The sequence below is a fragment of the Sitophilus oryzae genome, unplaced genomic scaffold (genome assembly GCF_002938485.1).
Source record: "Sitophilus oryzae breed Bouriz unplaced genomic scaffold, Soryzae_2.0 scaffold_1442_pilon_pilon, whole genome shotgun sequence".
Taxonomy (NCBI): Eukaryota; Metazoa; Arthropoda; class Insecta; order Coleoptera; family Curculionidae; genus Sitophilus; species Sitophilus oryzae.
In genome coordinates this window covers 5,941,920-5,966,748 of record NW_022146107.1, presented here as the reverse complement: position 1 = coordinate 5,966,748, position 24,829 = coordinate 5,941,920, and the positions used below count along the sequence as shown (strand labels likewise).

Here is a 24,829-nt window from a genome sequence, read left to right as displayed (position 1 = left end):
ATATGTTTTTATTTAAATATGAATAACTCCGGACTGGATAATCGGAATCCAACGATCTAGGGCTCGTTAAAAAGGGCGTTCCTCACTCAATATTATCTCATATAAACCATAATAATAAGCAATTATCAGTAGATGCTATAGCGCGCTATCTAACAAACATTGCCCGTTTTTTCAAAAAATTTAAATGCAATAGTATATGTAATTTTCGCTGATAGTAAAGAGGAATAAAAGCTTAAAAGGTATTCCCCGACCACATCTTGATATCTTTTTGCAAACCGAAGATATTAGCAAAAACATAATTAATACGAAAATGAAAATATACGCCCTTAACTACCTTATTCTTATAACACGGTATCTGTAGCCAGTAGCCCTATTGATGACCATTCCGACCATTCTAATAAAAAATTAAATAGAAATTATTAATTTATTCTAATATCGATAATAAACTTTTCCGATAACAACTTTTCCATACTTTCAAAACAATTTTCGAACTCAAATATCATCTAGAGCAATAAATAGAAGAAAATCCATAAGATAAGTCAGCTATGTAAGTAATATACTTTTAAATAATTATTTTTAATTTTTCAATATATAATCATATTCATTCAACACTAATATGTTTACCAAACTTAAGCGATTTTGATAATCATTTTATATAGCAGACGGCGTATTCAATTGCAAAATGTTTTCATAAGATTATTTTGTTGACACATTACCAACAAAAAATTTGTCACTTAACTGCGGATGTTGTTTAAGTATTTGTAATCTAAATTTAAACTGATTTTAATCCTAGATTTATCAACCTTCAAATAAATCAAAAACAACACATTTTCATAAACAAAAACCGATTGGAAAATTATTCGTCTTCAAGTATTTCAAATTTACTCAATATTTAGATATATAAAAATACCCTATAATAAAAAAAGAAACAAATTCACCATATAGGTTTACATATAAAATCATTCAGTCATTTGGTCATCAACAGTCATTTCGGTCAGACTCACCCTGTATATATCATTTATTTAAAATAGAAATATTACGGTATAAATTAGGATGGGAAATGTAGAGCAAGATCAAAAACCTAAAAAACTATGATCACAAAATCATTAGAACTTCACCAGCCTATGTCCAAACCTACTTCATAATAAACTTTGACAAAAGATACAAAATGTTCCTCAGATATAGGTACAGATATTTAAAATATTTTTTAGATATACAGAGTGGCCCATTAGTGCTAGGAGGTTTAATATCGTCATATACAATAAGACAATATCAAAAAAGTTATGAAAAAGTTTTATTTTTTTTTTAATTGCAAACTCCATTTTGCTATACAGATTTGGATTGAGCATACAATTCTACACACTATTTTTTATTTGAAGCACTATGCGGTGTTGTCATTCTATATCTTATTTACTAAAACTTTAGTTAAAGGCACTATATCCAAAAGTAGTTAAAAACTTAAGTGAATATAACTTTATTAATTAGCTATATTTTCCTAAACATTAAGAATAACAGAATAAATCCGCGAAGAAAAATTTAGAATATGCAGAATTTTATGCCGAATTCAATTATGTACCTACTGAAAAAGTGGGTGTGCAATTTAAATAATTTTAATACTTTATCATAACTTTTATTGGCACACCCTGTATACAACAAAATATTTTTAGGATATGCCCTTTATAAACCATGAAGGCATCTGTATAAAAGTTTCTTTCGTAACTTCTACAACGACGATATTGGACTTCCCCGCACTAATGGGCCACCCTGTACAATTTTTGTACAGAAATTTAATATTGTAAAAAAATAAAGCCAATTTACCTGTATCGAGGTTCGGCCAATAAAAATACGTTCCCCAGTTTGTGAAAAGCAGAAGTAATAGCAGGTAAACACAACAAAAAGTATACTCGTTTTTGGTATCTGCCAAAATCCCCCAGTAAGGGAATAACATCATCAAAACCCATATTTTATTCAGTCTTTATCATGTGTTTTTTAATACTGACTTGATGCTTCCTAAAAATAATTAGGTAAACTCCTGAAATGCTCTTATATCAATTAATATTAAGAATGAAGTGGGTAATACAAGCGTATCAGATCATTTAAATAAATATTAGCTAAAATGTTTAACAAATGAGACATCCTATGAAATGGTTTATATTAAAACACCAAAGTGTTTAAATATAGAATACATGATAAAAAAAATGGGTCAACTATCTCTCATAGGTACCGTATGATCGAATAAAAACGGTGTCAGCGATGGCTATGAAATGAAGATCGCTGTCATTTTATATGTAAATTTATATGGGAATGTCATCGATGTTCATTTCCCAGCCAACTGGACGCCGTTTTTTTTCTCGATCATATGGTATTTCTCTATGAAGATCAGAGATAAAAAATATCAAAATTTCATCACATCATTAAATGCTCATGTAAAATCAATTATCATTTATTATCAAAATTAAATATCACCAAATAATAAAAAACAAATTAAATAAAATCAAAAAATGATAAAGGCCAATTAAAGGCCCAAATTAAAGCGTGTCATATCATATATCATTATTTTGAAAATCACATAAATTAGGTAATTTTAATCGAAATATCTGTATGATCCAAAAATCGGCGTCCAGTTGGCTTTGAAATGATGATCGATGATATTTCTCATAGATCTTCATTTGCAAGCAATATCTGACGCCATTTTTTCTTTCAGTCCTAAGGTAGGTACTTTATATATAATAATACAATATGATCGAAAAAAAACCGGCGTCAACGATGACTGAAATGAAGGTCGCTCTCATTTTATATGTAAAATTATATGGGGAATGTCATCGATGTTCATTTCCAAGCAAACCAGATGCCGTTTTTTTTTCGATTATACAGTATTAATATCTAGTATATTATCATACAATATCTTCAAGTGCAGTACTAATTGTTTATATACAAATTACACGCATAGGACCCCTAAATAAATATAGAATAAATAAACGAACATTTAAATATGTGACAATTTTTTTTTTGAGAAAAAAAGAATAGTCATGGGTCATGGCTTTACTGACAGTCTCAGTCTTTCATTTTTTCTAGCATGAATGTCATTAAATGTGAAACAAATGAAAAAAAAAATAAACAACAATATTAAATCAAATCTATTTCATTCAATAATTTTAAAAAGGATATTTTTACTGACACCATGCCATATGAAAAACATATTGTTAATAACTACAATTTTACTAAGTACCTTTATACTGTTATTACCCCTGTAGATTAATTAAAATAATGATCTCGTATTATGTATTAAATAAAAAAATGAAACTTAATATACGTAAATGTAATAAACAAACTTACCACAATATCTTTAAAGTAGTTATACTGGCTAAAGGTTGTATAATTTAATGGGACCTTTCAACAAATAAGTTAAACTCGAGAATTTTTCTATCTGGAAAATTAATTGAGGATAATTACCTTATGCTAATAGATTTTTAATTGTTGAATGTATAAAGCAGTCTTCATATGAATAAAATCTTCGAGACTACACACCAGGTACTGATTTCATGAAATAAAGTAGGCTTATTTTTTCATGGTTACTGTTTATACAGTTTTTTTATTAAATAAAAAGTTGGCTTTGGAAAACGTTGTCTTAAAAAGTTATTTTAAATTCGAATATGGAAAAATGGGTCGAAGTTGCAACCGCTAACATAACCTAGAATATGTTTACAATGTTGCCGTACTGATATAGAATAAAAATTTAATTTCCACAGTTTTATAATATCAATTAGAATAAACTTTGTTGTAGCTCCTTATAGAATAACTTAAAAATGTATATTAATATGACAAGAAACCAGATATTTAATAAACAAGAAAGTGATTTTTAAAACGTATTTTTTCTAATATTAATTTTCAGCATTGAATTTTTTTCAAGAACTGACAACGTTGCAAAATATATGGAGTGTTAAATGATGCCTACATGTGATTGGATGGTTTTTGGACTTTGGACTTCATGTGATCGAAGGAGTAGAAGGAAATCAATGAATATTTAGGACACGAATTTCTTTCTATCTCTCCTATTTAACACGCTAGTTAAACAAGGACAAAATATCGAAAGTCTCGTTATACAATGGGCTATTTAAAATTTGAATGTGATTTGAATACTTTATCTACCTAGTTAAAAAAATGCATTTTCTTCCTGAAAAGTTTATTCTTTCAAAAATGATTGATGCCTATAACATAAACAAAAGCATTTTATTATCAAAAATTATAAATTTGATTACATTGGCGGTGCATAATGACAATAGGCAAATAAAAATAAATAATATTTCACCTATTTTTTTTAAACAGGTTGATAAAAAGCGATTGGTTATTTTAAAACTAAAAAAAAATAGTAGTTTGGAAAATAGGAAAAAAATATAATTATTACACATATTTGTCGTTACTACAAAAATATTAATACAAGTCTATACCACCACAGTTAGGGACAAGATTTTTATCTGTATACATTATAGTAAACCTAATCTGTGATACCACAGTCCAAACCTTAGGTCCAAACCTCATTATTTGTAGTTGTGTTTGTAGTATTTTTTGGTATTATTTAGATCTAGGATCAACGACGCTACTGCTGTTTTATCTGCAATCTGGAAAGATCTTTTCTCCGACACGTTCCAAAACATTTTCATTGTCATGATAAATATGAAGGTCAGATTAAAAAAAGACGTAATTGAATTTAATGTACTTTTAGTAAGTACTCTTTTGTAAAATGCAAATGAACTTGCGACAGTAAATTGATAAATGGGTAGTTTATACATGAGAAAATTAAAGATAAAATTACCATAAGCAGTGCTTAAAGAATTTTTTTTATCAAATATTAAGATTAAATTATTAAGAAAATAATATATCTATTATCTATAATGTATCTTTAATATTTAAAGCCCACATTGTAGTGACGGCTAGACATTGTTTTGCCTATATAAAGAGTTAAAATGCAGATCAATTTGCTATGAAACAAACAGGTACAAGTGAGGGAAATTTCGACAGACATAAAAAAATTACAGATAAATCAATTTTATAATTTTGCAATTGTGAATTAAAATGAAAGCGCAACAGTCACTGTCAAGGATCCTCTCGTTCAGCAGAAAAGTTATAAAATGGTACACTTTTTTATACTTTTATAATCACAAAACTGACTTTTACAGAAAAACTGATTTAATGTTGCCAAAAATCATGAAGGTACATCAAATTTATCACCGTATGCGTTATTATTTGGATATCGTTTGTTACATTGAATTACAATAATTTACAGTACGTTTGTCCGTTCTGTTGCTACGAGGTATCCGTGAGAGGGGAAACGATATTCTCTCGATGTTTTTCGTAAAAAATAAGACGACGCGTCCCATCAATAAAAATTCGACAAATTTGCAAGTAGCCAATAAAATGAGTGGGCGGAGCGATTTCCGGTGACGTACTCGTCAAGTCGACGTATAAAATATATTGCTGTTTATTTAAATGTTTTTTGTCCGCATTCCTTTCATAGACACAGATCCAGCAGACGTACTGTATAACATATGTTTGGGACTTGGCATTCTCAACAGATTGATTACTTAAAAATTCCTATAAAGTGCGCCTCGTTGCTTTTTCCCTCGCCCTTCAATTATTTTATTAAAGCTATATAAAAATTAATATAAAATACAAAATAATATTAAAAGCTTCAACTAGGTAAATAAAATTAGCAATTTGGAAGTCCATAGAAGGTAATCAACTAAAATAACTGAGAATTTTCGTGTATACCAAATATATTACCTCAGTTTTGGGTGCTACATTGGATTCTAAACATACTTTAGATTATGGAGGCTAGAGGCTTCTAGCCTCCATACTTTAGATAAAACAAATAAAAACTGTTTTACGTTACTTTTACGTTACGTGAATTTCAACTACTTAAAATTAAAAAATCTCAAATTTTTTAAATGGGATACCCTATATATTATCATTTTTTCTGATAGATTTTACAAAACTCTTCAACTTTTATTAAGTATGTCATATACCTATTTTTAATAGTTTGCGATTTACTCCAATTTTTTCCATTTTTTCCCATATTTTTAATACAGTTACCCTATAAAATCATACTTGCCATGACAAAACAATTTATTACTTATCCTTAACAAGTAGCTTAATAATTAGTTACAATTGCTGGTATTAGTTAAAGTTAATTAACTTTACTCAAATAAACTAAAACCGCAGTCGTGAATTTCTTGGTGTATTTCCATATTATGAAAGAGGACACTTGGATTTTCCGTCGCGCGTCGGGGCGAATAGCCACAGATTAACGTAATACTAGATTATCTAATTGTTGAAGACTACTAATATAGCAATTTTTTTCGACATACAGTAAAGTTTTTTTCTCGTAGTAACTCTAGTTTATAATTCATTTGGTAAAGCCAATATTAATACTGCCGTGAAACCGTCCCATTACACACTGAAGATATTTTCTAGATAATCTACATCTATTCTTATACTACTTAGCAAAGCCCTATATAATATATAGTACCCTTAGTACTGGACCAGAAAATATGTTTTTCTTGGCTTGTTCGTGTATATCAGTCACATTTCAGGATAATCTGTAACTATATATCTCTACAATTTATACTTATTACAACATATTAAACTAAAATTCAAATTTTGTTCTTAACTTGCTTAACAGACAACAAATTTTGATAATTATTATTTTTTGTCATGGCAACTATGATGTTATAGCGTAATTGTAATAAAAATATGGGCAAAAGCAGAAAAAAATTAGAATAAATCGCAAACTATTAAAAATAAGTATATGACATAGTTAACAAAAGTTGAAGAGTTTTGTAAAATCTATCAGAAAAAATGGCATAATATATAGGGTGTACCATTTAAAAAATTTGAAATTTCTCAATTTTAAGTAGTCGAAATTCATAAATATATTCTGAACATCCTGTAGCATCTAACTAAAATATCTTTACATAGGTCTTTTTCTATATCGCTATTAAATTCTCCTACCAAATTTTGGTTCTCCAACTTCAGAAACAATGCCATTACTGACAATTTTTTATCACACTGCAATCTAACATTTGTTTAAACAAATTTAAATATTACAGAAACTATTAATTTTAGGTATATAACATTATATACAAAACAGTTATGGAATTTTACGCAGAATCTAAAAATAAAATAAAAAATAGGGTATTCCATTTAAAAAAACATATGTTATATTAGTCACACTTTTTTGAAGCACCCTGTATACTCTATAATAATTTTAAAATGTGTATCCTAACCGTCCCTATAACTTTTATATTTAATTTTTTAATTACATTCCTAGAGTTTTTTACACCGACAATCATGACTAGTTAAGACCAATAAATTAGATACTTAGTTAAGCAGGTACCTCGATATTTATATGATTTCATAAAAAAATCGTATATGTATTACACTTAACGAAGTAACATTTTCAATATACTATGTTCAAATTGAAAACTATACAGAAGACAAATCTATATATTCCAAATAAAAAAACTTCATATCACGTTTTCTGTTCGAGATTTTTCCTGTAATAATAATCTATATTCCGTTTTAATTTTATACAGGTTGTTAACTGGACAGTTACTTATAGGGGAACAGAATGGCAACGCTGCCTATTAAGAACGCATGCACTTCTGCCGACTCGTCCCGTCGCGTCGTCTATCGACAAGCGGGCCGAGGTTGCCATATCTCAACCATAAAGTTCTTGCCGCGAGTAATAAACAAATTAACAACCTGTATAAAAACAAATTAAACTTAAATTTCGATTCAACAAAATTCTTTTATGGTATGATTTCATTTAACTTATTCATAAAATGTAGCTGCATAAATATCTTAATTAAAAACTGGCTTATTTTTTTAAGATATTTCCTAGTTAACAGATTTTTAAAAATGAAACGTATATTTGATAGTTATCTATACATATTTCTATACTGGGTGTGTCTGAAAAGTGGCTCATCCCAATAACTTTTTTATTTTTTTCAAATAAAAAAACGAGATTTAGTATGTTAGTATATGACATAAATTAGGATTGATTGACGTATTCAATTGTTTTCGGTCACTTCTTTTTTCACCGGAAATTACTACAACTTTTGATTTTTAAATGGCACTCTTGATATTTTTTTTACATAATGCAATAGAAATCCTCACAGGACACTCTGAATAGAATGACATATCATATGACAACTTTTGACATTTTCGCATATGGTTTATTTGAAATTGCAACATGCGATTCATAACAACAAGTTGACTCGAAATACCAAGTATGTGATGCCAAATCATTCGCAAAAAAATCCCTTTTCAAATATGCTAATGAGCCACCTAACGGCCAGGACAAGACACTAAGAACATTAGACGATTAAATCTATTTTTCCAAGGCTGCTTGATTAAAAATAGTGTTTTTAACACAAGCTAGTCATTCTAGACTGAAATTTAAAATACAATGTTTTTATAAGCGATATGTCGAAAATTGACATATAATACGTCATTCTATTCATTTTCTATTGAATAAAAGATCCCGAGGGTGCCATTTAAAAATCAAAAGTTGTAGTAATTTCCGATGAAACAGGAAGTGACCAAAAAGAATTGAATATGTCAATCAATCCTAATTTATCTCATACTAATATACCAAATCTCGTTTTATTTATCTGAAAAAATAAAAAAGTTATAGGGGGTGAGCCCCACTATTGAAAGGCACCCGGTATATAGGATAGTTATCCGGGCTCCATTTCTAGTTCTGTAAATATCCAAAATAATTGTAAAAATCTAAAACTTAAATAGTAAAAATAACCAAACAGTAAAAATATTGTATAAATGTGTTTAGAATTCAACCTAGAAAATGGAGACAAAAATAGTTCAGGGTTTGACATTAGTAGCTGCCTATATTATCAGTCTTTTCCTAATTTTACTTTTATTTGTAAATCAAGGAAGATAGTATATTATCTGACAAACGGTTCTGAAACAGCAAAAGAAATACGGGCAAAAAAATGATGTCAAATTTAACAATACACAAGCATAATTTTGGTTCAATGCTAAGTACTTTAACGTAGTTCTTCTTAGATTTATAACTGATTCCTTCATTCTGCGTATTATAAAAAGTAAATATTATATATATATATATAATATATATATATATATATATATATATATATATATATATATATATATATATATATATATATATATATATATATATATATTATATATCATCACAGCATCCGGAACATAACCAATCTGATTGGTGCAGATTCTCGCACGTTTTGTTGCACGGTGGTAGCCATGCGTAAAACATCTTCCTGTTGATTAGTGCTACCACCAGTTTTCTGCACCTCCATGAAAATAGTGTAAATATTGACTAGTACTGAAATATTCAGTGGCAGTGATATTGTATTGTATTTTACACCTTTAACTTGATTTGCGCATATTATAATTAGTACACGCTTTTTAACATTTATTACTATATTTAGATTTAGAAAATCATTAAAGAAAATATAGAAAAAAATTATAATGTAAAAAATATTTTAAAGTTTACTGAAAAATATTATAGAAATTCCTGATATACAATTTCATAAAACACCGCTGTCCCCTGGATATTTTATGAATGAAATCGACCATGTTTTTAAAAAACTGCGTTCCATTTATTATTGTCCCGTCGCTTCAGATCCGTTTCTCAAACTGTATCAACCTAAAAGTACAGTTTAAGTCGGAATAATAACTTTGGTTTGACAATAAAAAGTCACACAAATCTAACATAATATATCAAAACAATAATTGTTTAAAATCGGGTTGTGTGTTAGAATTAGCAGCAGATGATTTGATTGAACTGCGTTTAAATCATCAGCTAATGATAATGCCGCTGATTTTGCTAATATGGTTGGCAAAAAGTTCGTCCCTAACTCTATCTATAACTATATTCTACCCCGCAAAATAAAACACAATCACCACTGACAGGTGTCACCACTTTTGCTGTGTAACACCAAAGGTTCCAACCCTCAACTGTTATATTCTACCTTACGAAACAGGGAAGATTTCGATAGATGATCCCCAAAAATGACAGAAAATACCATTTACCTGTGAAGCAAAATGACAAACAACTATAACTGTTATTTATCCTCTCGTTAGACAGGCTTTATTACATGTTTTGGTGTATTATGGTGGATTTGTGAAACTGGCATTCTGTAAGTATACAGAAATACATTGAGTAGGTACATCTGAATGACTATAAATACACAAATATAAAGTAAAGTAAAATATGACTATAAAAAGATACAAAAATCACACAGTCCTTGTAAATGAATTAATCATTCATTATGAGAATCTTTATCGTCTGGAAGTAAACTTATTTGAGTATCGTTATTATCAGGATCACCGGGTTTGCTTTCTGTCAGAGTTAGCTGTCCATTATCCAGTGCACTTTCCTCCTGTGCATTTGAACTCACTGATTTCCTGTTTAGAAATAAACATGACTTAATATTTTTTTTAAAATAAAAGTAACTTTTTATTTACTTTCCAAAATTTTCCCCTTCTTCCATTGTTTCAGGTAATTTTCTATTCAAAGTTTCTGGTAAAACTAAAGACATGATACCTCCAATAAGAGCTAAAGATCCAAATATTAATAGAGGTAGTGGTTGCCATATATGAGTCTATAAAAAAAATACTCTTGATATCACAGAATGAAGATCCAAGCGATCCAAGATGTGTTAGGGTTATTAGTTATTATTGTTTTAATATAAAATATTCCTCCTTATGATATTATCATAGTTACCAGAGTATAAATTAAATTAATTAATTAATGGCGAAATAATCAACACTTACTATTGTCACTTGCTATTTTAAAAATCAATAGGGGCGATTTTTAGAGAAATTTTTATCTATTAAGTTGTATAAAAGTGTATAGAAACAATTACGAAATGTTCAGAGAAGTTGTATAAAACTTTGGATTGCATAAAACAAAAAGTGGGTTTACTAAATTAATTCGCACAAAACCAATTTATAAAGCATTTTTTTACAGGCTCCTAATCAATTATAGAAAAAGTAAAAAGAGCTTGGGATCTCAGGACCTCTTGTACAGGGTGGGTCAAATTCGACGCTTTTAAATGGAAACACCATTTTCTATAGGAGATAGACGAAAACTAATATCGGTGTCTGAAGCTCAATTTTCATCAAAAACATAATGGTGAAAACCGCACATCAATATCTGTTACCATTTCGGAGTTACGGCGTGTTTTTCAAAAATATGCATTTTTAACAAATCGCTGTAACTCTTTTGCCATGGAAAATTTTGTATTTCTATGAAAACATTTCCAAAGCACCTTTTTACGTAGAATTTAATGGTTTACGTAAAATTAATAATTTAAGAGTTATCAACAGAAAAATTGATTTTTTATTTGGGACACCCCCTATATTTATAATTAACTGAAAATAATTTAAAATTACCTTTCCAAAAATATAGCACACTTGATATTTTCTTATAATCCCCTTCGAAATACAGAATTTTCTTTTAAAAGTTCGCCACCTTTAACTAGTAGGCTTTGGACCCCTTATTGATGATATGCCCTTAATGGAACTTGAAAACATATTTTTCCAGCAAGACGACGCGCGACGCACCGCCTCTGAACGTTGAAGTTATCAGCAAATTTTTGCAGCCAATTTCAATAATAATTGAATACCTAACCAATATCCCAGCCGTTGGCCGTCGAGGCCGCCTGACATAGTGCCCATGGATCTAATCCTATGGATATATTTGCGGAAGAATAAAGGTTCCTTATTCTTCCGTATAATCTAGACAAGAATTAGAAATACTTAGCAGTTATGAGAGGGTATCTTTTACCCCTACTGAGTTAATGAATTCCGCAAGAAATGTTCAAAAACTGCCCCGTCTGTCCATAACAGAAGACGGTCGATATGTCGAACACCTGTCGCAAAATCTCATGTCTTGGTTTGCTATTTATTTTCATTGTTATTAGATATAGTTTAAATGTGTTGATGCTGGTTAAATATATTTTAAATTGTTATAAAATTCTGCATCTCTCATAGCAAGTATTATTTTCGTTTTAATTGATGCTCACAGCTAGATTTTTTTGCATTACAGCCGGTGCCGTTCAAAGCCTACTTATTTAAAGCGGGCGAATTTTTATATACTCTATATTTCAAAGAGGAATCGAGCAAAATATTAAGTATGTTATATTTTTGGAAAGGTAATTTTAAATTCTTTTCAATAAATTAAAAATATACAGGGTGTCCCATATAAAAAATCAAATTTTCTGTTGATAATTCTTAAATTATTAATTTTAAAAAAGTTATACTTAAACCATTAAATTCTACATAAAAAGGTGCTTTGGAAATGTTTTCATAAAAATACAAAACTTTCCATAGCAAAAAAGTTACAGCGATTTGTAAAAAATGCATATTTTTGAAAAACACCCCGTAACTCCGAAACGGTAACAGATATCGAGATGCGGTTTTCAGCATCATGTTTTTGACAAAAATTTAGCTCCAGACACCGACATTAGTTTTTGTCTATCTCCTATAAAAAAAGGTGTTTCCATTTAAAAGCGTCGAATTTGACCCACCCTGTACATCCGCCCCTGTTTATATACCATTGCCATTTTTAATGCATATATTTTCACACATTTTAGCAAAAAATAATACTAATTTTATGAGGGATGAGGGTGTTCAATTTTCCAATTATAACATTTCATAATAGGATGTTAAACTATATTATGCTTACCATAATGTTAATATATGGAGCTGAAATGGATCCAATACGAGCGCAAGTAGATCCGGCACCAAGCCCTGCATTTCTGATCACTGTTGGAAACTGTTCAATAGAAAAAATGTAAACAGCTCCGTAACTTGCTGTTATTGAAAGTTTTCCAATCATTGCCATTGTTACAATTAACCACTGCAGATCTACAACGTAATGTATAATTGAATATATTAGTAATATACCGGGTGCGTCTAAAAAGTGGTTCACCCCTATAACTTTTTTATTTATTCAGATAAACAAACGAGAATTGGTATGTTGGTATATGACATAAATTAGGATGGATTGACGTATTCAATTGTCATTTGTCACGTCCTGTTTCACCGGATATGACTACAACTTTTGATTTTTAAATGGCATCCTCGGTATTTTTTTACTTTAATCGATAGAACATATCACATGTCGACTTTTCACATTCTCGCTTAATAAAAAATAGTATTTTAAAATTCAACCTAGAGTGCCATGGCTATGTAAAAACACTAATTCTTAATCAAGGAGCCTTAGAAAAATATATTTGATCGTCTAATGTTTTTTTCTTGTCCTGACCAGTTAAAAATGCTCAAATCGTATTTTTAATCATATCTCAATTTTTTCAAATGGAACGAGGGTGGCTCATTAGCATATTTGGAAAAAGATTTTTTTTACGAATAATTTGATACCACACACTTGGTATTTCGAGTCAAACTTTCGTTACGAACCGCAAGTTATTATTTCAAATAAACCATAATATGCGAAAATGTCAATAGTTGACATATGACATGTCATTCAATTCAGAGTGTTATTTTCTATCGAATAAAGTAAAAAAATACCGAGAGTGCCATTTAAAAATCAAAAGTTGTAGTCATTTCCGGTGACCTAAAACAATTGAATACGTCAATCAATCCTAATTTATGTCATATACTAACATACCAAATCTCTTTTTTAACTGAAAAAATAAAAAAGTTATAGGGGTGAGCCACTTTTGAGACGCACCCGGTATATCAATTAACACTGTAAAGTTTGTTCAATGAATCAGGAAAGATTTCGACAGACGACATACAGATAATGACAGAAAATACAATTTGCCTCTGAATTAAAAGGACCAACCTCCACTGCCCTCTCGTTGAACAGACTATAACATATACCTTTTGGAATAATCATGGTTAAAAGTAAAGCTATTCCTGCAACAATCATACAGCCACACATAATTTTCTTTCTGCCCCATCTATTCAAAGTTAGGATTAAAAAAATATAAGCCGGAATTTCAACTGCACCAGATATTACAAAATTGAGATAAGGATTTCCTGCTAAGTTATTTGTATTCCAGGATAAACCATAATAAGTTATGTTATTGGCAAACCTAAAAATTTGTTATAAGTAATTTTTTTCTGGGTGTCCATAAAGTACTTTTTACCAATCAAATAATATTATCAGAGTTCTTTTTCTCAAGTTAGGATACTTAAAAATATCTAACGTGCTTGGCACTTTTTCATCTGGATTCGGCTTTTCCTCTTTACTTTGTAAAAGTCTATCCAACGTATCATCGGATATGGTAACTTTATTTGATTTTGCCGCGGATTGTATCAGTTTTTTAGCTTCTTGAAATTTATTTTTGCTTATCAGCCATCTAGCTGATTCAGGTATGATCCTTACAAAAATTATAAAAATATCTTAAAATATAAAAAAACAGCAATATATTTTACCTTACCACCAATATGTCAAAAATACAAGACCAGGAATCGTTAATGCAAACTGTAATGTTCGCCAGTCTGTAATATTAATGGCAAAAAAAGCCGTGGCCATGTATCCTAAAGAGAAAAACATATGACATACGGTTCCAGCAATAGGTCGTTTTGTAGGTCCTACCATTTCTAAACCTGAAGATATATTAGATTATTTGATGGAACAAAATATAGCTTTTTCGTAATATACCAATTACATAAGCAACTAAAAATACTCCAGATGTAGTAGCTCCTACCACAGCTCTAGCTATTGTAAAAGTCCAAAACTCTGGGGCAAAAGCCGCTATTATTCCAAACACAACTTGTGTTACCAGTGATAAAAAGAACGTTTTCTTTCTTCCCCATCTATAACAAAATAAATAACTGTGTCTATATGATTTTAATTATTCTTTTAATATGTTTTTCACAAATTATTTTAGGCTAGGCGCTGACATGCAATATAATTAATATTAATCGTCTATATACATCTTAATGTAGTGAGCGTATTGAGTGTGCTAATCGTACACACGAAAATAGGCACTCAAAGCCAGATCTTGCCGGCTCTGTATAAGCAAAATAAAGAGAATAATGACAAAAAATCTTTGCAAATCACTGATCTAAGATACTTTTCTTATACTTAGATATTAAAAAATATACCGTATAATCGAAAAAAAAACAGCGTCAAGTTAGCCTGGAATTGACGATCGATGGCATTTCCCATATAATTTTACACATAAAATATAAGCGATCTGCTTGTACAATTCTTGTGCAAATTGTATGATATATTTTATTCAAAACCGAGGGAGAAAGATGTTACATACCTATCAGATAATTCTCCAAATCCTATTGATCCTACCATCACACCAAACATAAATAATGAGTTACCAATAGCAATTAAATATGCTCTATCACAAGTTAATGTCCACTAAAAATAAAAAAAAACATTATAAAAATGTTTATTACATTGTACAAATAAACTAAACTGTATTTTACCTCTATAACAGACGTGTATCCATACATATCTAAATTATAGATATACTCCTGACAAGGCTGAGATTCGTTGTTAATTTTTATTTTGCAATTTGAAAATTTTTGATTCAAATCATTGTACGGATACCAGTTTTCTAGTTCTGTTTTATTAAGATGGTAACTAGCGTTCAATAACTCGTTTGGCAATTTACATCTAAAAAATCGTATTATTAAGGAACAATTTAAATTTTACACACAGTACATTATATACAGGGTGGCCCATTTACAACGTCAATCATTGAGAGTAAAAAGGTACAGAGCTGCATTCCTATAATAAAATAGCGAATACTTTTTTTAAAGACATATTTATATAACAGTGTTCTTTCCAAATCTGATTATATACATTTTTTCAATCTATCATAGACATATCTATGAAATATCATAGATATATCTATGATATTGCCAATTGAAACACCCTGTGTAACACTGGGTGGCTGCAGGTATGTTATTTTTAGTGACAAAGACCTACTACTACGCCTACAAAAACGGCGTCAGCGATGGCTATGAAATGAAGATCGCTGTCATTTTACATGTAAAATTATATGGAGAATATCATCGATCCTCATTTCCAAGCCAACTGGACGCCGTTTTCTTCGATCATACGGTATTTTATTTAAAAACTAATAGCGGAAAAAAAAACATATGAAATTTGCACTCATACAAAACAAAAATGTTATTTTATAAATTTGAGACAGTAGTGTAAATGTGCCGAATATTTAGTATAAAATGAAAAATATTTAATAAGCATTTCATAAATATGCTTGCCATGGTATTTCTGAAGTGATAATTTTATGGCAAATTTACTGAAAAGAATATACATGCAGCCTATTCGATTTAAAAAATATAACATTTGTATAAAAATATATAAAATGTATGCAAATTTTATAAAAAGACAAGTGAAAATTTCAAATGGTAGGCCTTTAGATGTAGAAAAACATTTAAGGTCACCCTGTAATCTGCTGTAATATACAAAATAGGTATCACCAGAATCAACTAAAGAAATATTTCATAAATAAATAAAATACCGCCTACTAGTTCTGCAACTAGTTAAACACATGATTAATATAACCTAACCTCAAAAAACAATTAAAAATAAAAACATGAAATTATTACAAAATCCTATGCATTTAAATGGTGTAAATATGTATTATATTATTATTAGAGAACAAAAAAATACTGATATCCCGAGAGTATCTGAATTAGTAAGAAATGCCTATAATTCTAACATATTGAATGCCTTTTATGTTGCACTATTCAATGAAGTAAGTAGAATAAATATATTTTTACTATTGTTTTCAATATAAAATATTCTAGGCCACATTCCAGATAACGATTCTGTTCTCAGCGATATTATTTATATTTTTCCATGTAAAGTTGATCTATTGCATTTTTACTTTACCCCTAGTATTATTGTTAATGTATATAATTATATTTGGGGCCATGACAATGAAATCGGCTCAGTTAATGTACGAGAAAAAGCCATTAAAAGCTTGGGTTGCTGAGGCATATGAACCCTACTTTTTTACAAAAGATCCTAATAACTGCTGGTACAAAATTATAAAGGAAGAAGAAATAGAGAACATAGATATAAAGCCTGATGGTAGAAAAAGGGTAAGTAAAGTACGTCTGCTGGATCTGTGTCTATGAAAGGAATGTGGACAAAAACCATTTAAATAAACTGCAATATATTTTATACGTCGACTTGACGAGTACGTCACCGCAAATCGCTCCGCCCACTCATTTTATTGGCTACTTGCAAATTTGTCGCATTTTTATTGATGGAACGCGTCGTCTAATTTTTTACGAAAAACATCGAGAGAATATTGTTTCCACTCTCATGGACACCCCATAGCTACAGAACGGACAGACGTACTGTATAATGGATCTCGTAGGTTACATATAAAGAAAAAGCTTTTATGATCAAGCTAGCTTTGGACCTTGATTGTTAAACAAATTTTAATACAATTTACTTTAAGAATTGTATATTTTTCATGATCTAAAGCCTACTTAGCCATAAAATTTTTGACTGCCCTATATAATATTTTATTATTTTATTTAAAACAATGTACTAACATTCTCAATTTAATTAGCAGAGAAAATTGTTACTTCTGTGTAAATTCTTTCGTGATTTCCTTTTCAAAGATATCTTCTGGTTTATCTTCATCAAATAGAACTTCATTAAATCCTGAGTATTTTACCTTAGTTGGTATTTCATTGATATTGTTGTTTTGTAAATTTAACATTTTACCTTGTACTATAGATCTAAATGCAGCAGGATGTATGTTTACAATATTATTATTGTTTAACAATATATAGTCAATATATTTTAGTCCTTGAAAGGTATTTTTTTCTATAGAAGTTAAATTGTTATAGCTTAAATCTATAAATGAATTTATAATAATATCAACAGGTGATATAAAACATGATGAAAAAAAGTTATCTTCAATATACACTAATTTATTACCACTGAAATTTATTCTTTGTATGTTTTGAGTTATGTAGAAAATATTTGGCTTCAGTGTAATTAAATTATTCCTACTTAAGTCGAGAGATTCTAAGTATGTCAAATTATAAAATGCATGTTCTTTGATGTCTTGAATTCCATTTCCAATTAATGACAACTTAACTATCTCTAATGAATGAAAAACTCCATTTTCTATCACTTTGAGGTTGTTAAAGTTCAATGATATTATTTTTGCACTGGGTAAATTTAAGAAAGCACACTTCTCTATCTGTTTCAATCCACAGTTATATAGACCAATATACTTTAATTTGGGTAATCCTTTAAAACATCCAGTTTGAAGGACTGGAATATGCTCATTTTCGGCAAAAATCTCTGTAGCCAATCTTTCATCATTAACTGTGTCAGCTTTCAGTACTGTTATTTTTATGTCATTTTTAGTAATTGAAAACTTTACATCATCAAAACACTGACAAGACACTTGTGTAAATGCAAGAAAGGAATATAGCAATTCAATTTTTCTTAGCATTCTGTTCTTTAATGTGTTTAATACTTGTAATACAAACTATTGAGTAACTATTTATAAACACGTTATCAGTATTTTGTAGTCATCAGTATTATATAGCTTTTTTTTCAAGGATTAATTATAAATATTTTTCAAAATAATAAAATTGTGCTACTAATTGTGCGTTAAATTCTTCTGCAATCGTCACTTTCATTGACTCAATAATAAAATTAAATAAATTACTGATAAATATGTATTATAATATGATTTAACTAGTGAGTGTAGGTTTGTTTTTGGATCTATTCAATATTGTAGCTGAATAAATAATGAGAATCTGCAGTGGGATTCTGTAAGCTCCGTAACAAGAAATTTCTTGCCTAGCCTATGTTATTTATATATGATTGATGAGTCACTAGACAGGAAATATGTTTACAGAATCGCACCGCTGATTATTTGGGGTCGTTGAAGGACTACTAGAGCCACAACTTAAAATTATTTCAAGTATAGAGTGACCCAAATAATACAATTTTTTAATAATAATATCATCCTCTAATTATAAATATTTCATTAAAATAAAGGTAATTTTAATTAAGGTTTAATTCACTTAAATTTTACCGTTTTTGAAATAATTAAACACTTTATGCTTTTCTTTGTCTTTTAATTTTAAATAAATTCTGGCTTTAAATGACAATAACTTTTTATAAATAATATAATATAACAGAACTCCCTATACATCAGGTAAAAAAAATAATCACGTATTAAATTGTATGACACAATTTTAGCTACCTGTTAAGTTTTTTGTAAAAAATGCATATTTTTATAATTTGTAGTTTGTTAATGATTAATTTTATCAATGTACCCATGCAAGTTTTAAATATTATTTTTTAAGCCAAATATTTTAGGTAACAACTATAAAAAAAATAAAAAGTGCTAATATTGCTGATATTGTTAGCTCATTTGTTAAAAATAGAAAAATATTATACATATTTGTAAAATAGTACAAGTTAAATATAGCCCCATTATTTTGTTGATAATAAATTGTTCTAGATAAATGTGGATTTGAATCATAAATCAGAATATTAATAGTTATGTTTGTGAGCGTCATATACAATATGATTGAAAAAAAAACGGAGTCAGCGATGGCTATGAAATGAAGATCGCTCTCATTTTATATGGGAAATGTCATCGATGTTCATTTCCAAGCCATCTGGACAACGTTTTTTGCCGATCATACTATGATATATGTGGTGAACATCGTGTTCTTTATTATTACCACACTGTCCAATACGCACGTGCAAAAATAATTTTTTTAATTTTTATTATTTAGGATCAACCTATAATAATAGAATTATTAATGGATACAAATATTCAAAGCATTTTTGGGCAGGAATAAATAAAGTGTGAATTATAAAAACTTGCATTTTCTACTAAAATCTGAAGAGAGGTTTTTAAAAATTAAAACAATGGTGTTATACAGTTTGATAGATAATTAAATTTTGATTCTGATACTTGCAGAATACCGGGTGCGTCTCAAAAGTGGCTCACCTCTATAACTTTTTTACTTTTTTCAGAAAAAGAGAAACGAGATTTGGTATGTTAGTATATGACCTAAATTAGGATCGATTGACGTATTTAATTGTGTTCGGTCACTTCTTCCTGTTTCACCGGAAATGACTACAACTTTGGATTTTTAAATGGCACCCCCGGTTTTTTTACTTCGTTTGATAGAAAATGACGCTCTGAATAGAATGACATATTAACTTTTGACATTTTCGCATATGGTTTATTTGAAATTGTAACATGCGACAATTTGGCTCGAAATACCAAGTGTGTGGTATCAAATTATTCGTAAAAAATGCTTTTCCCAAATATGCTAGTGAGTCACCCTCGTTCTATTTGAAAAAATTGAGATATGATTAAAAATATGATTTGGGCATCTTTTCACCGGCCACGACAAGACATTAAAAACATTAGATTTCCGGTGAAACAGAAAGTGACCGAAAACAACTGAATACGCCAATCAATCCTAATTAATGTCATATACTAACATACCAAATCCCGTTTTTTTATCTGAAAAAATAAAAAAGTTATAGGGGTGAGCCACTTTTGAGACGCACCCGGTATTCCTAACTAAACAAGTAATTGCGGCCATAGCATTAAACAAATTAAATTATAATTTTTTACATTAATAATATGTGTGAGAAAAATCAAACTGTCTGAAGTGTAAAAATGTGATTTTAGATAATTGGTACTGTAGCAGTTATGCGGCATTTACATCAACCAGACTGGGCCTGGATGTTTAGATTAGCAGTTGACAAAAGGTATATAACAATATAACATTTATGTAAAGTTTGTACAATAAGCCAGAGAAGATTTTGACAGACGACAAAAATGACAGAAACTACAAGTTGCCTTTGCGCTAAAGTAATTGGGAATATGGAGGGTAGAGGTAAGGAGAAACATTTGAAGGGTCCAGGGGAAAAACTTGATTAGCGCCAATTTCATAATTTTAGGATTTTACAATATTATAGTAGGTCTAACTGATCCCCACAAAATGTATAGAATACACGGAAAGAACCTGATAACCACCAACCGTCCAGTGCTCTCCTGTAAAATTAGTAAAATAACGCTTATCATGTTTTTCCCCTGGACCCTTCATTTCTTGAAGGGGTCGCCAAAAAGTGGTCACCAAAATGGAAAGAATAAGGGTTCACTAAATTACCACAGTGGCGCTAAACCAAAACTGACATAAGCAATAAGGGACCGAACTGAACTTTAGAACAGCGGTTATAAACAAAGTGAAGTTAGTCAAAAGAGCGGCAAGACGTACCTTCAGAAATCGCATATATATCTCAATTTAATTATTTTCTATTTTAAAAAATTTTGGCGCTTTTTTCAAATGTAGCACTTTTGCTACCAACAGCGCCATCATTGCCAACAAGTGTTTTCTGTTTGATGACCACTTTTCAATACACGAGGATAATTCTCCTTATCTATACCTTCTTTAATCGAGAATAACTGTCACTGTCATTGTTCATTTTGTTCAATTTTCTCATTGGACAGACTTTGTTTCAAGTCCCTATAAAGTCCCCAAGTCCCTGGCGCTATAAAAATATTTTCTCATTTACAGGTATAGAAGAAAAGGTGTAGCTTTAAATCTCACAAAAGTAGTTCAGGAATGGTGTAAAAATAACAAATTTAATCATGTAGATTTAGCTATGACTGAGTGTCAAGAGGGAGCACGGCAACTGTTTGATAAAGCAGGGTAATATTGAGAAATTAAATTATACATATTTCAATTCAATATAGGGTATCAATCAATATCAATCAATCAGTCTTTGAGTTTGACAGTTGTAATAGATTCTTGTATATGTATCCTATAACGGCAGTATGACATGGTCAAAGTGTACTTGGACCAAGGACACTTGGATACTGCCATATAATTGTACTTATAATAATGCTATAGTAAACGCCACGAATGTTTGGGAGTGATTCATCGCTTGATGAAGTTAGAATCGACACGCGCGCTATCATTTTTTACATTAAAAACATAAACTTTTACCGCAGACGTAGGTTTTTAAAGGCCCGGTTTAATCATCTGCCTGCGCTCCTCCTACTTATTCTAAAATGTTAGCGTGATTAACAAAGACGATACTATATCGCGTTTTTTTGATTGATTCGTTTTTGTGCGTCAGTCCATTGGTGTGCTTGCAGTGCGACCAATGGGGCATTCCAGTTTATATTTATAACCAAATATATGTTTTGACAAGACTTTGACAGTTAAAACAACAAATTACAACAGATTATATATTGATTAATATATGACTTGAAACACCGCGGCACTGGAATTATGTTTTATGTGACCTTGAAAGATTAGTTCACATGGTAGCGACCGATGAATCACTCCCAAACATTCGTGGCGTTTACTATACTCGCGTCTCACTTGTACGCTGCTTGGTCCAGTTGGAAGGCTTTTTAACATCAAAGTAAGTAGGCTGGCTTCCAACTTGCTTGGATGTAGTGATTTGCAAATGGAAGAACAAGACCAGGACTCACTCGCTTCTTCCATTTGCGATTCACTAGCGAACTTCTTATGCAAAAAATATCCAAATACCAATTTTCATCTATATATCGACCTTAGTTCAGAAAATATTTGGAAAAAAAACGAAATAAAAATGAACTTTTATACTTATTTATATCTGCAGAATATATTGCCGTTCCAGTTCCAGTTTATAAGTTTCGTGATTACAATTTGGACCATCCTGTATATCAATTAGCATTACTTTTTTATTTTGTTTTTTGCAAAGTCGTGAAAACACTATTTGCAATAAATTAAAACAATAATTTTGAACCAGTAACTTTTTTTCAACTTTTTATATCATATTTATTTATTTGAATGATTCAAAAAACATGTAACTATAACTAATAGTGTAAAATTCGGTATGTTTAGACAAAAATATTTTATACGAATATGGCTTATTGTTGTACCATAAATTACATATTTGCTGGCAATAGTTTCAAAGAAACATTTTTTTAATTACTCTTATTTAAAAAAATTAAATGGACGAGGTGTAGGTAAATAAACTTTGCGTAATTTTTGTTAAATTATTATCTATGAAAAATTAGATGAAAATAACAAATGCAAGGCCGCAAGAGTCTTGCATGGTGGTTTTAGTTTTGCGTTAGTCTTACATGGTCGGTCTTGGTCTTGCAGATAAAACGCTAGTCTTGATCTTGCTTTTTGTGCAAAACCAAGACCAGTCTCGCTCATGACTAATTGATTTTGATAAAAAAAAGTTGCTACCATACGAACAGCGTAAAAGTGAGACGCGCGCAACATCTACATTTATATGGCAGCATCTGGTTGCCTTGGTCCAAGTACAATTTGACTGTGTCAGCCAGGCTTAAATATTGTTTATCATATTGTCAACTAAAAATTATAATTAGTGTTTTCATACATATCTTTGTAAGTTATTTTTATATATCAGGGATATATAAAAATAACTTACAAAGTAACAAAGACTTACTAAATACAAAAACTATTAAAAATTCTAATATTTTTAACGTTTTTGTTTATTATTACTAAAGGTCGTTACCCATATATGTAATCAAGTCTGTTCTACATAGATATAAGTATTTCATTTATTTAAATATTCCAATGCTATCTAATCTATATTTTTTTAGGTTTGAAATAAAACAACTGTACCATAAGAAACTTTTTACAAGAGCTTACATGATGCAAATGTATTTGTTAACGTGTGAAGTGCGCCCCACATTTAATTAATTAATAACATTAGTCTCATATGGCTTAACATGATAATGAAGTTAAATTTAGAATATAACAAACTGATATATCTTATCAATTTGTTACTTTTTATGTGTTAAATTTTCATCTGATTATTTCTACTGGAAGACTTTTTTTTAGCTGGATGCAGTGATATAATATTTTTTCAGTTATAAATCTAAGATTCTTACCTATACTCCGGTTCAGCTATTAAGAAAACGTTTCCTAACTTGTGAAAGGCACATAAAATTGCAGGAAGGCATAATAAAAAATATATTTTTCTTTGGTAACTTCCAAAATCTCCTAGGAGGGGAATAACATCATCATAACTCATATTTGTTAATACCTAAAAAATAAATAAGTTGTATTTAGAAGGCCCATATATTGTTGACTTATCTAACCAATTATCTATAGATAGTGACCAAAAGAGAAACACTTATCTTTTTAAATATTTGTCGTCACAAAGAACATCTATTAAGATGTTAACATTAAGGCAGGAAGTTTTCAATTTTAGAATGTAATCTAATAATGTGTTAAGAATGTACAAAACAGAATTGTATTAAAAATATGTTATATTTTTAGAATACATGTAATGTTTTTTATACATGTTAATAAAGAACATTTGAATATAACAGATTGTACTTATTTGTCCTGAAGCATATTTTTATTTATAATTATCACATTAATACAGTTTAAAATTTAAGCATAAAATTAACACATTTTAAAAAATATATACTTTGTATTTTTTTAAAAAAATCTGTACATTTTTTATTAAAATCATAAAGCTCTATTATATGTGAACAAAACTAATAAATTACTATTATTATTCAAATTAAAGTGCATACATACCCCTGCGTAATCACACACACGTTTTATACCCTATAAACAAATCATCAGATAAATTCCTATTTTTGATTTGTTATGGATTTTAAGCTCCTCCTCCAATGTAATGTTACAAATTACAATGCACTTTATCACAGATAAATTTGAGACTTTTTAAGTGGTTATGGAAATAACATCAATAGAGATCTACTCGATTTTTATTTTAATGTTAAAAATA

The 24,829-nt window shown here is 29.5% G+C and overlaps 3 protein-coding genes across 3 annotated transcripts in view; 1 reads left to right on the top strand and 2 right to left on the bottom strand.

Annotated features, from left to right (window-relative positions):
• LOC115877252 overlaps positions 1-24,346 on the bottom strand; it is a 41,543-nt gene extending 17,197 nt beyond the window's left edge. The window contains exons 1-12 of the mRNA XM_030893403.1: positions 23,961-24,346; positions 15,484-15,673; positions 15,312-15,415; positions 14,702-14,856; positions 14,478-14,646; positions 14,184-14,417; positions 13,915-14,129; positions 12,755-12,936; positions 10,531-10,667; positions 10,364-10,470; positions 9,255-9,385; positions 1,819-1,964 (exon numbers count right to left, since the gene is read on the bottom strand). Coding sequence (XP_030749263.1) covers positions 1,819-1,964; positions 9,255-9,385; positions 10,364-10,470; positions 10,531-10,667; positions 12,755-12,936; positions 13,915-14,129; positions 14,184-14,417; positions 14,478-14,646; positions 14,702-14,856; positions 15,312-15,415; positions 15,484-15,673; positions 23,961-24,103 — 1,913 coding nt within the window. The 5' untranslated portion in view covers positions 24,104-24,346. The remainder of the gene's footprint in view (positions 1-1,818; positions 1,965-9,254; positions 9,386-10,363; positions 10,471-10,530; positions 10,668-12,754; positions 12,937-13,914; positions 14,130-14,183; positions 14,418-14,477; positions 14,647-14,701; positions 14,857-15,311; positions 15,416-15,483; positions 15,674-23,960) is intronic.
• On the top strand, positions 16,583-24,401 carry LOC115877130. The gene is made up of 5 exons (XM_030893257.1): positions 16,583-16,781; positions 16,834-17,130; positions 20,727-20,806; positions 21,616-21,750; positions 23,670-24,401. Exons 1-5 carry the CDS (start codon positions 16,620-16,622, stop codon positions 23,767-23,769), a joined length of 774 nt encoding a protein of 257 aa, XP_030749117.1. The 5' UTR covers positions 16,583-16,619; the 3' UTR covers positions 23,770-24,401.
• On the bottom strand, positions 17,411-18,805 carry LOC115877129 (carboxypeptidase N subunit 2-like). The gene is made up of 2 exons (XM_030893256.1): positions 17,984-18,805; positions 17,411-17,899 (listed from the first exon to the last, which is right to left on the bottom strand). Exons 1-2 carry the CDS (start codon positions 18,507-18,509, stop codon positions 17,622-17,624), a joined length of 804 nt encoding a protein of 267 aa, XP_030749116.1. The 5' UTR covers positions 18,510-18,805; the 3' UTR covers positions 17,411-17,621.
• Positions 24,402-24,829: the final 428 nt, after the last annotated feature.

Excerpts from the sequence above, each read along its gene's own strand:
- LOC115877130 (XM_030893257.1), top strand. The coding sequence starts at position 16,620 with ATGAAATTATTACAAAATCCTATGCATTTAAATGGTGTAAATATGTAT. Across the intron at positions 16,782-16,833 it reads ATGTTGCACTATTCAATGAA|GCCACATTCCAGATAACGAT; the intron begins GTAAGTAGAATA and ends AAAATATTCTAG. Across the intron at positions 20,807-21,615 it reads AGATTAGCAGTTGACAAAAG|GTATAGAAGAAAAGGTGTAG; the intron begins GTATATAACAAT and ends TCTCATTTACAG.
- LOC115877129 (XM_030893256.1), bottom strand. The coding sequence starts at position 18,509 with ATGCTAAGAAAAATTGAATTGCTATATTCCTTTCTTGCATTTACACAA. Across the intron at positions 17,900-17,983 it reads ACAAAGAATAAATTTCAGTG|ATTTAAGCTATAACAATTTA; the intron begins GTAATAAATTAG and ends ATTCATTTATAG.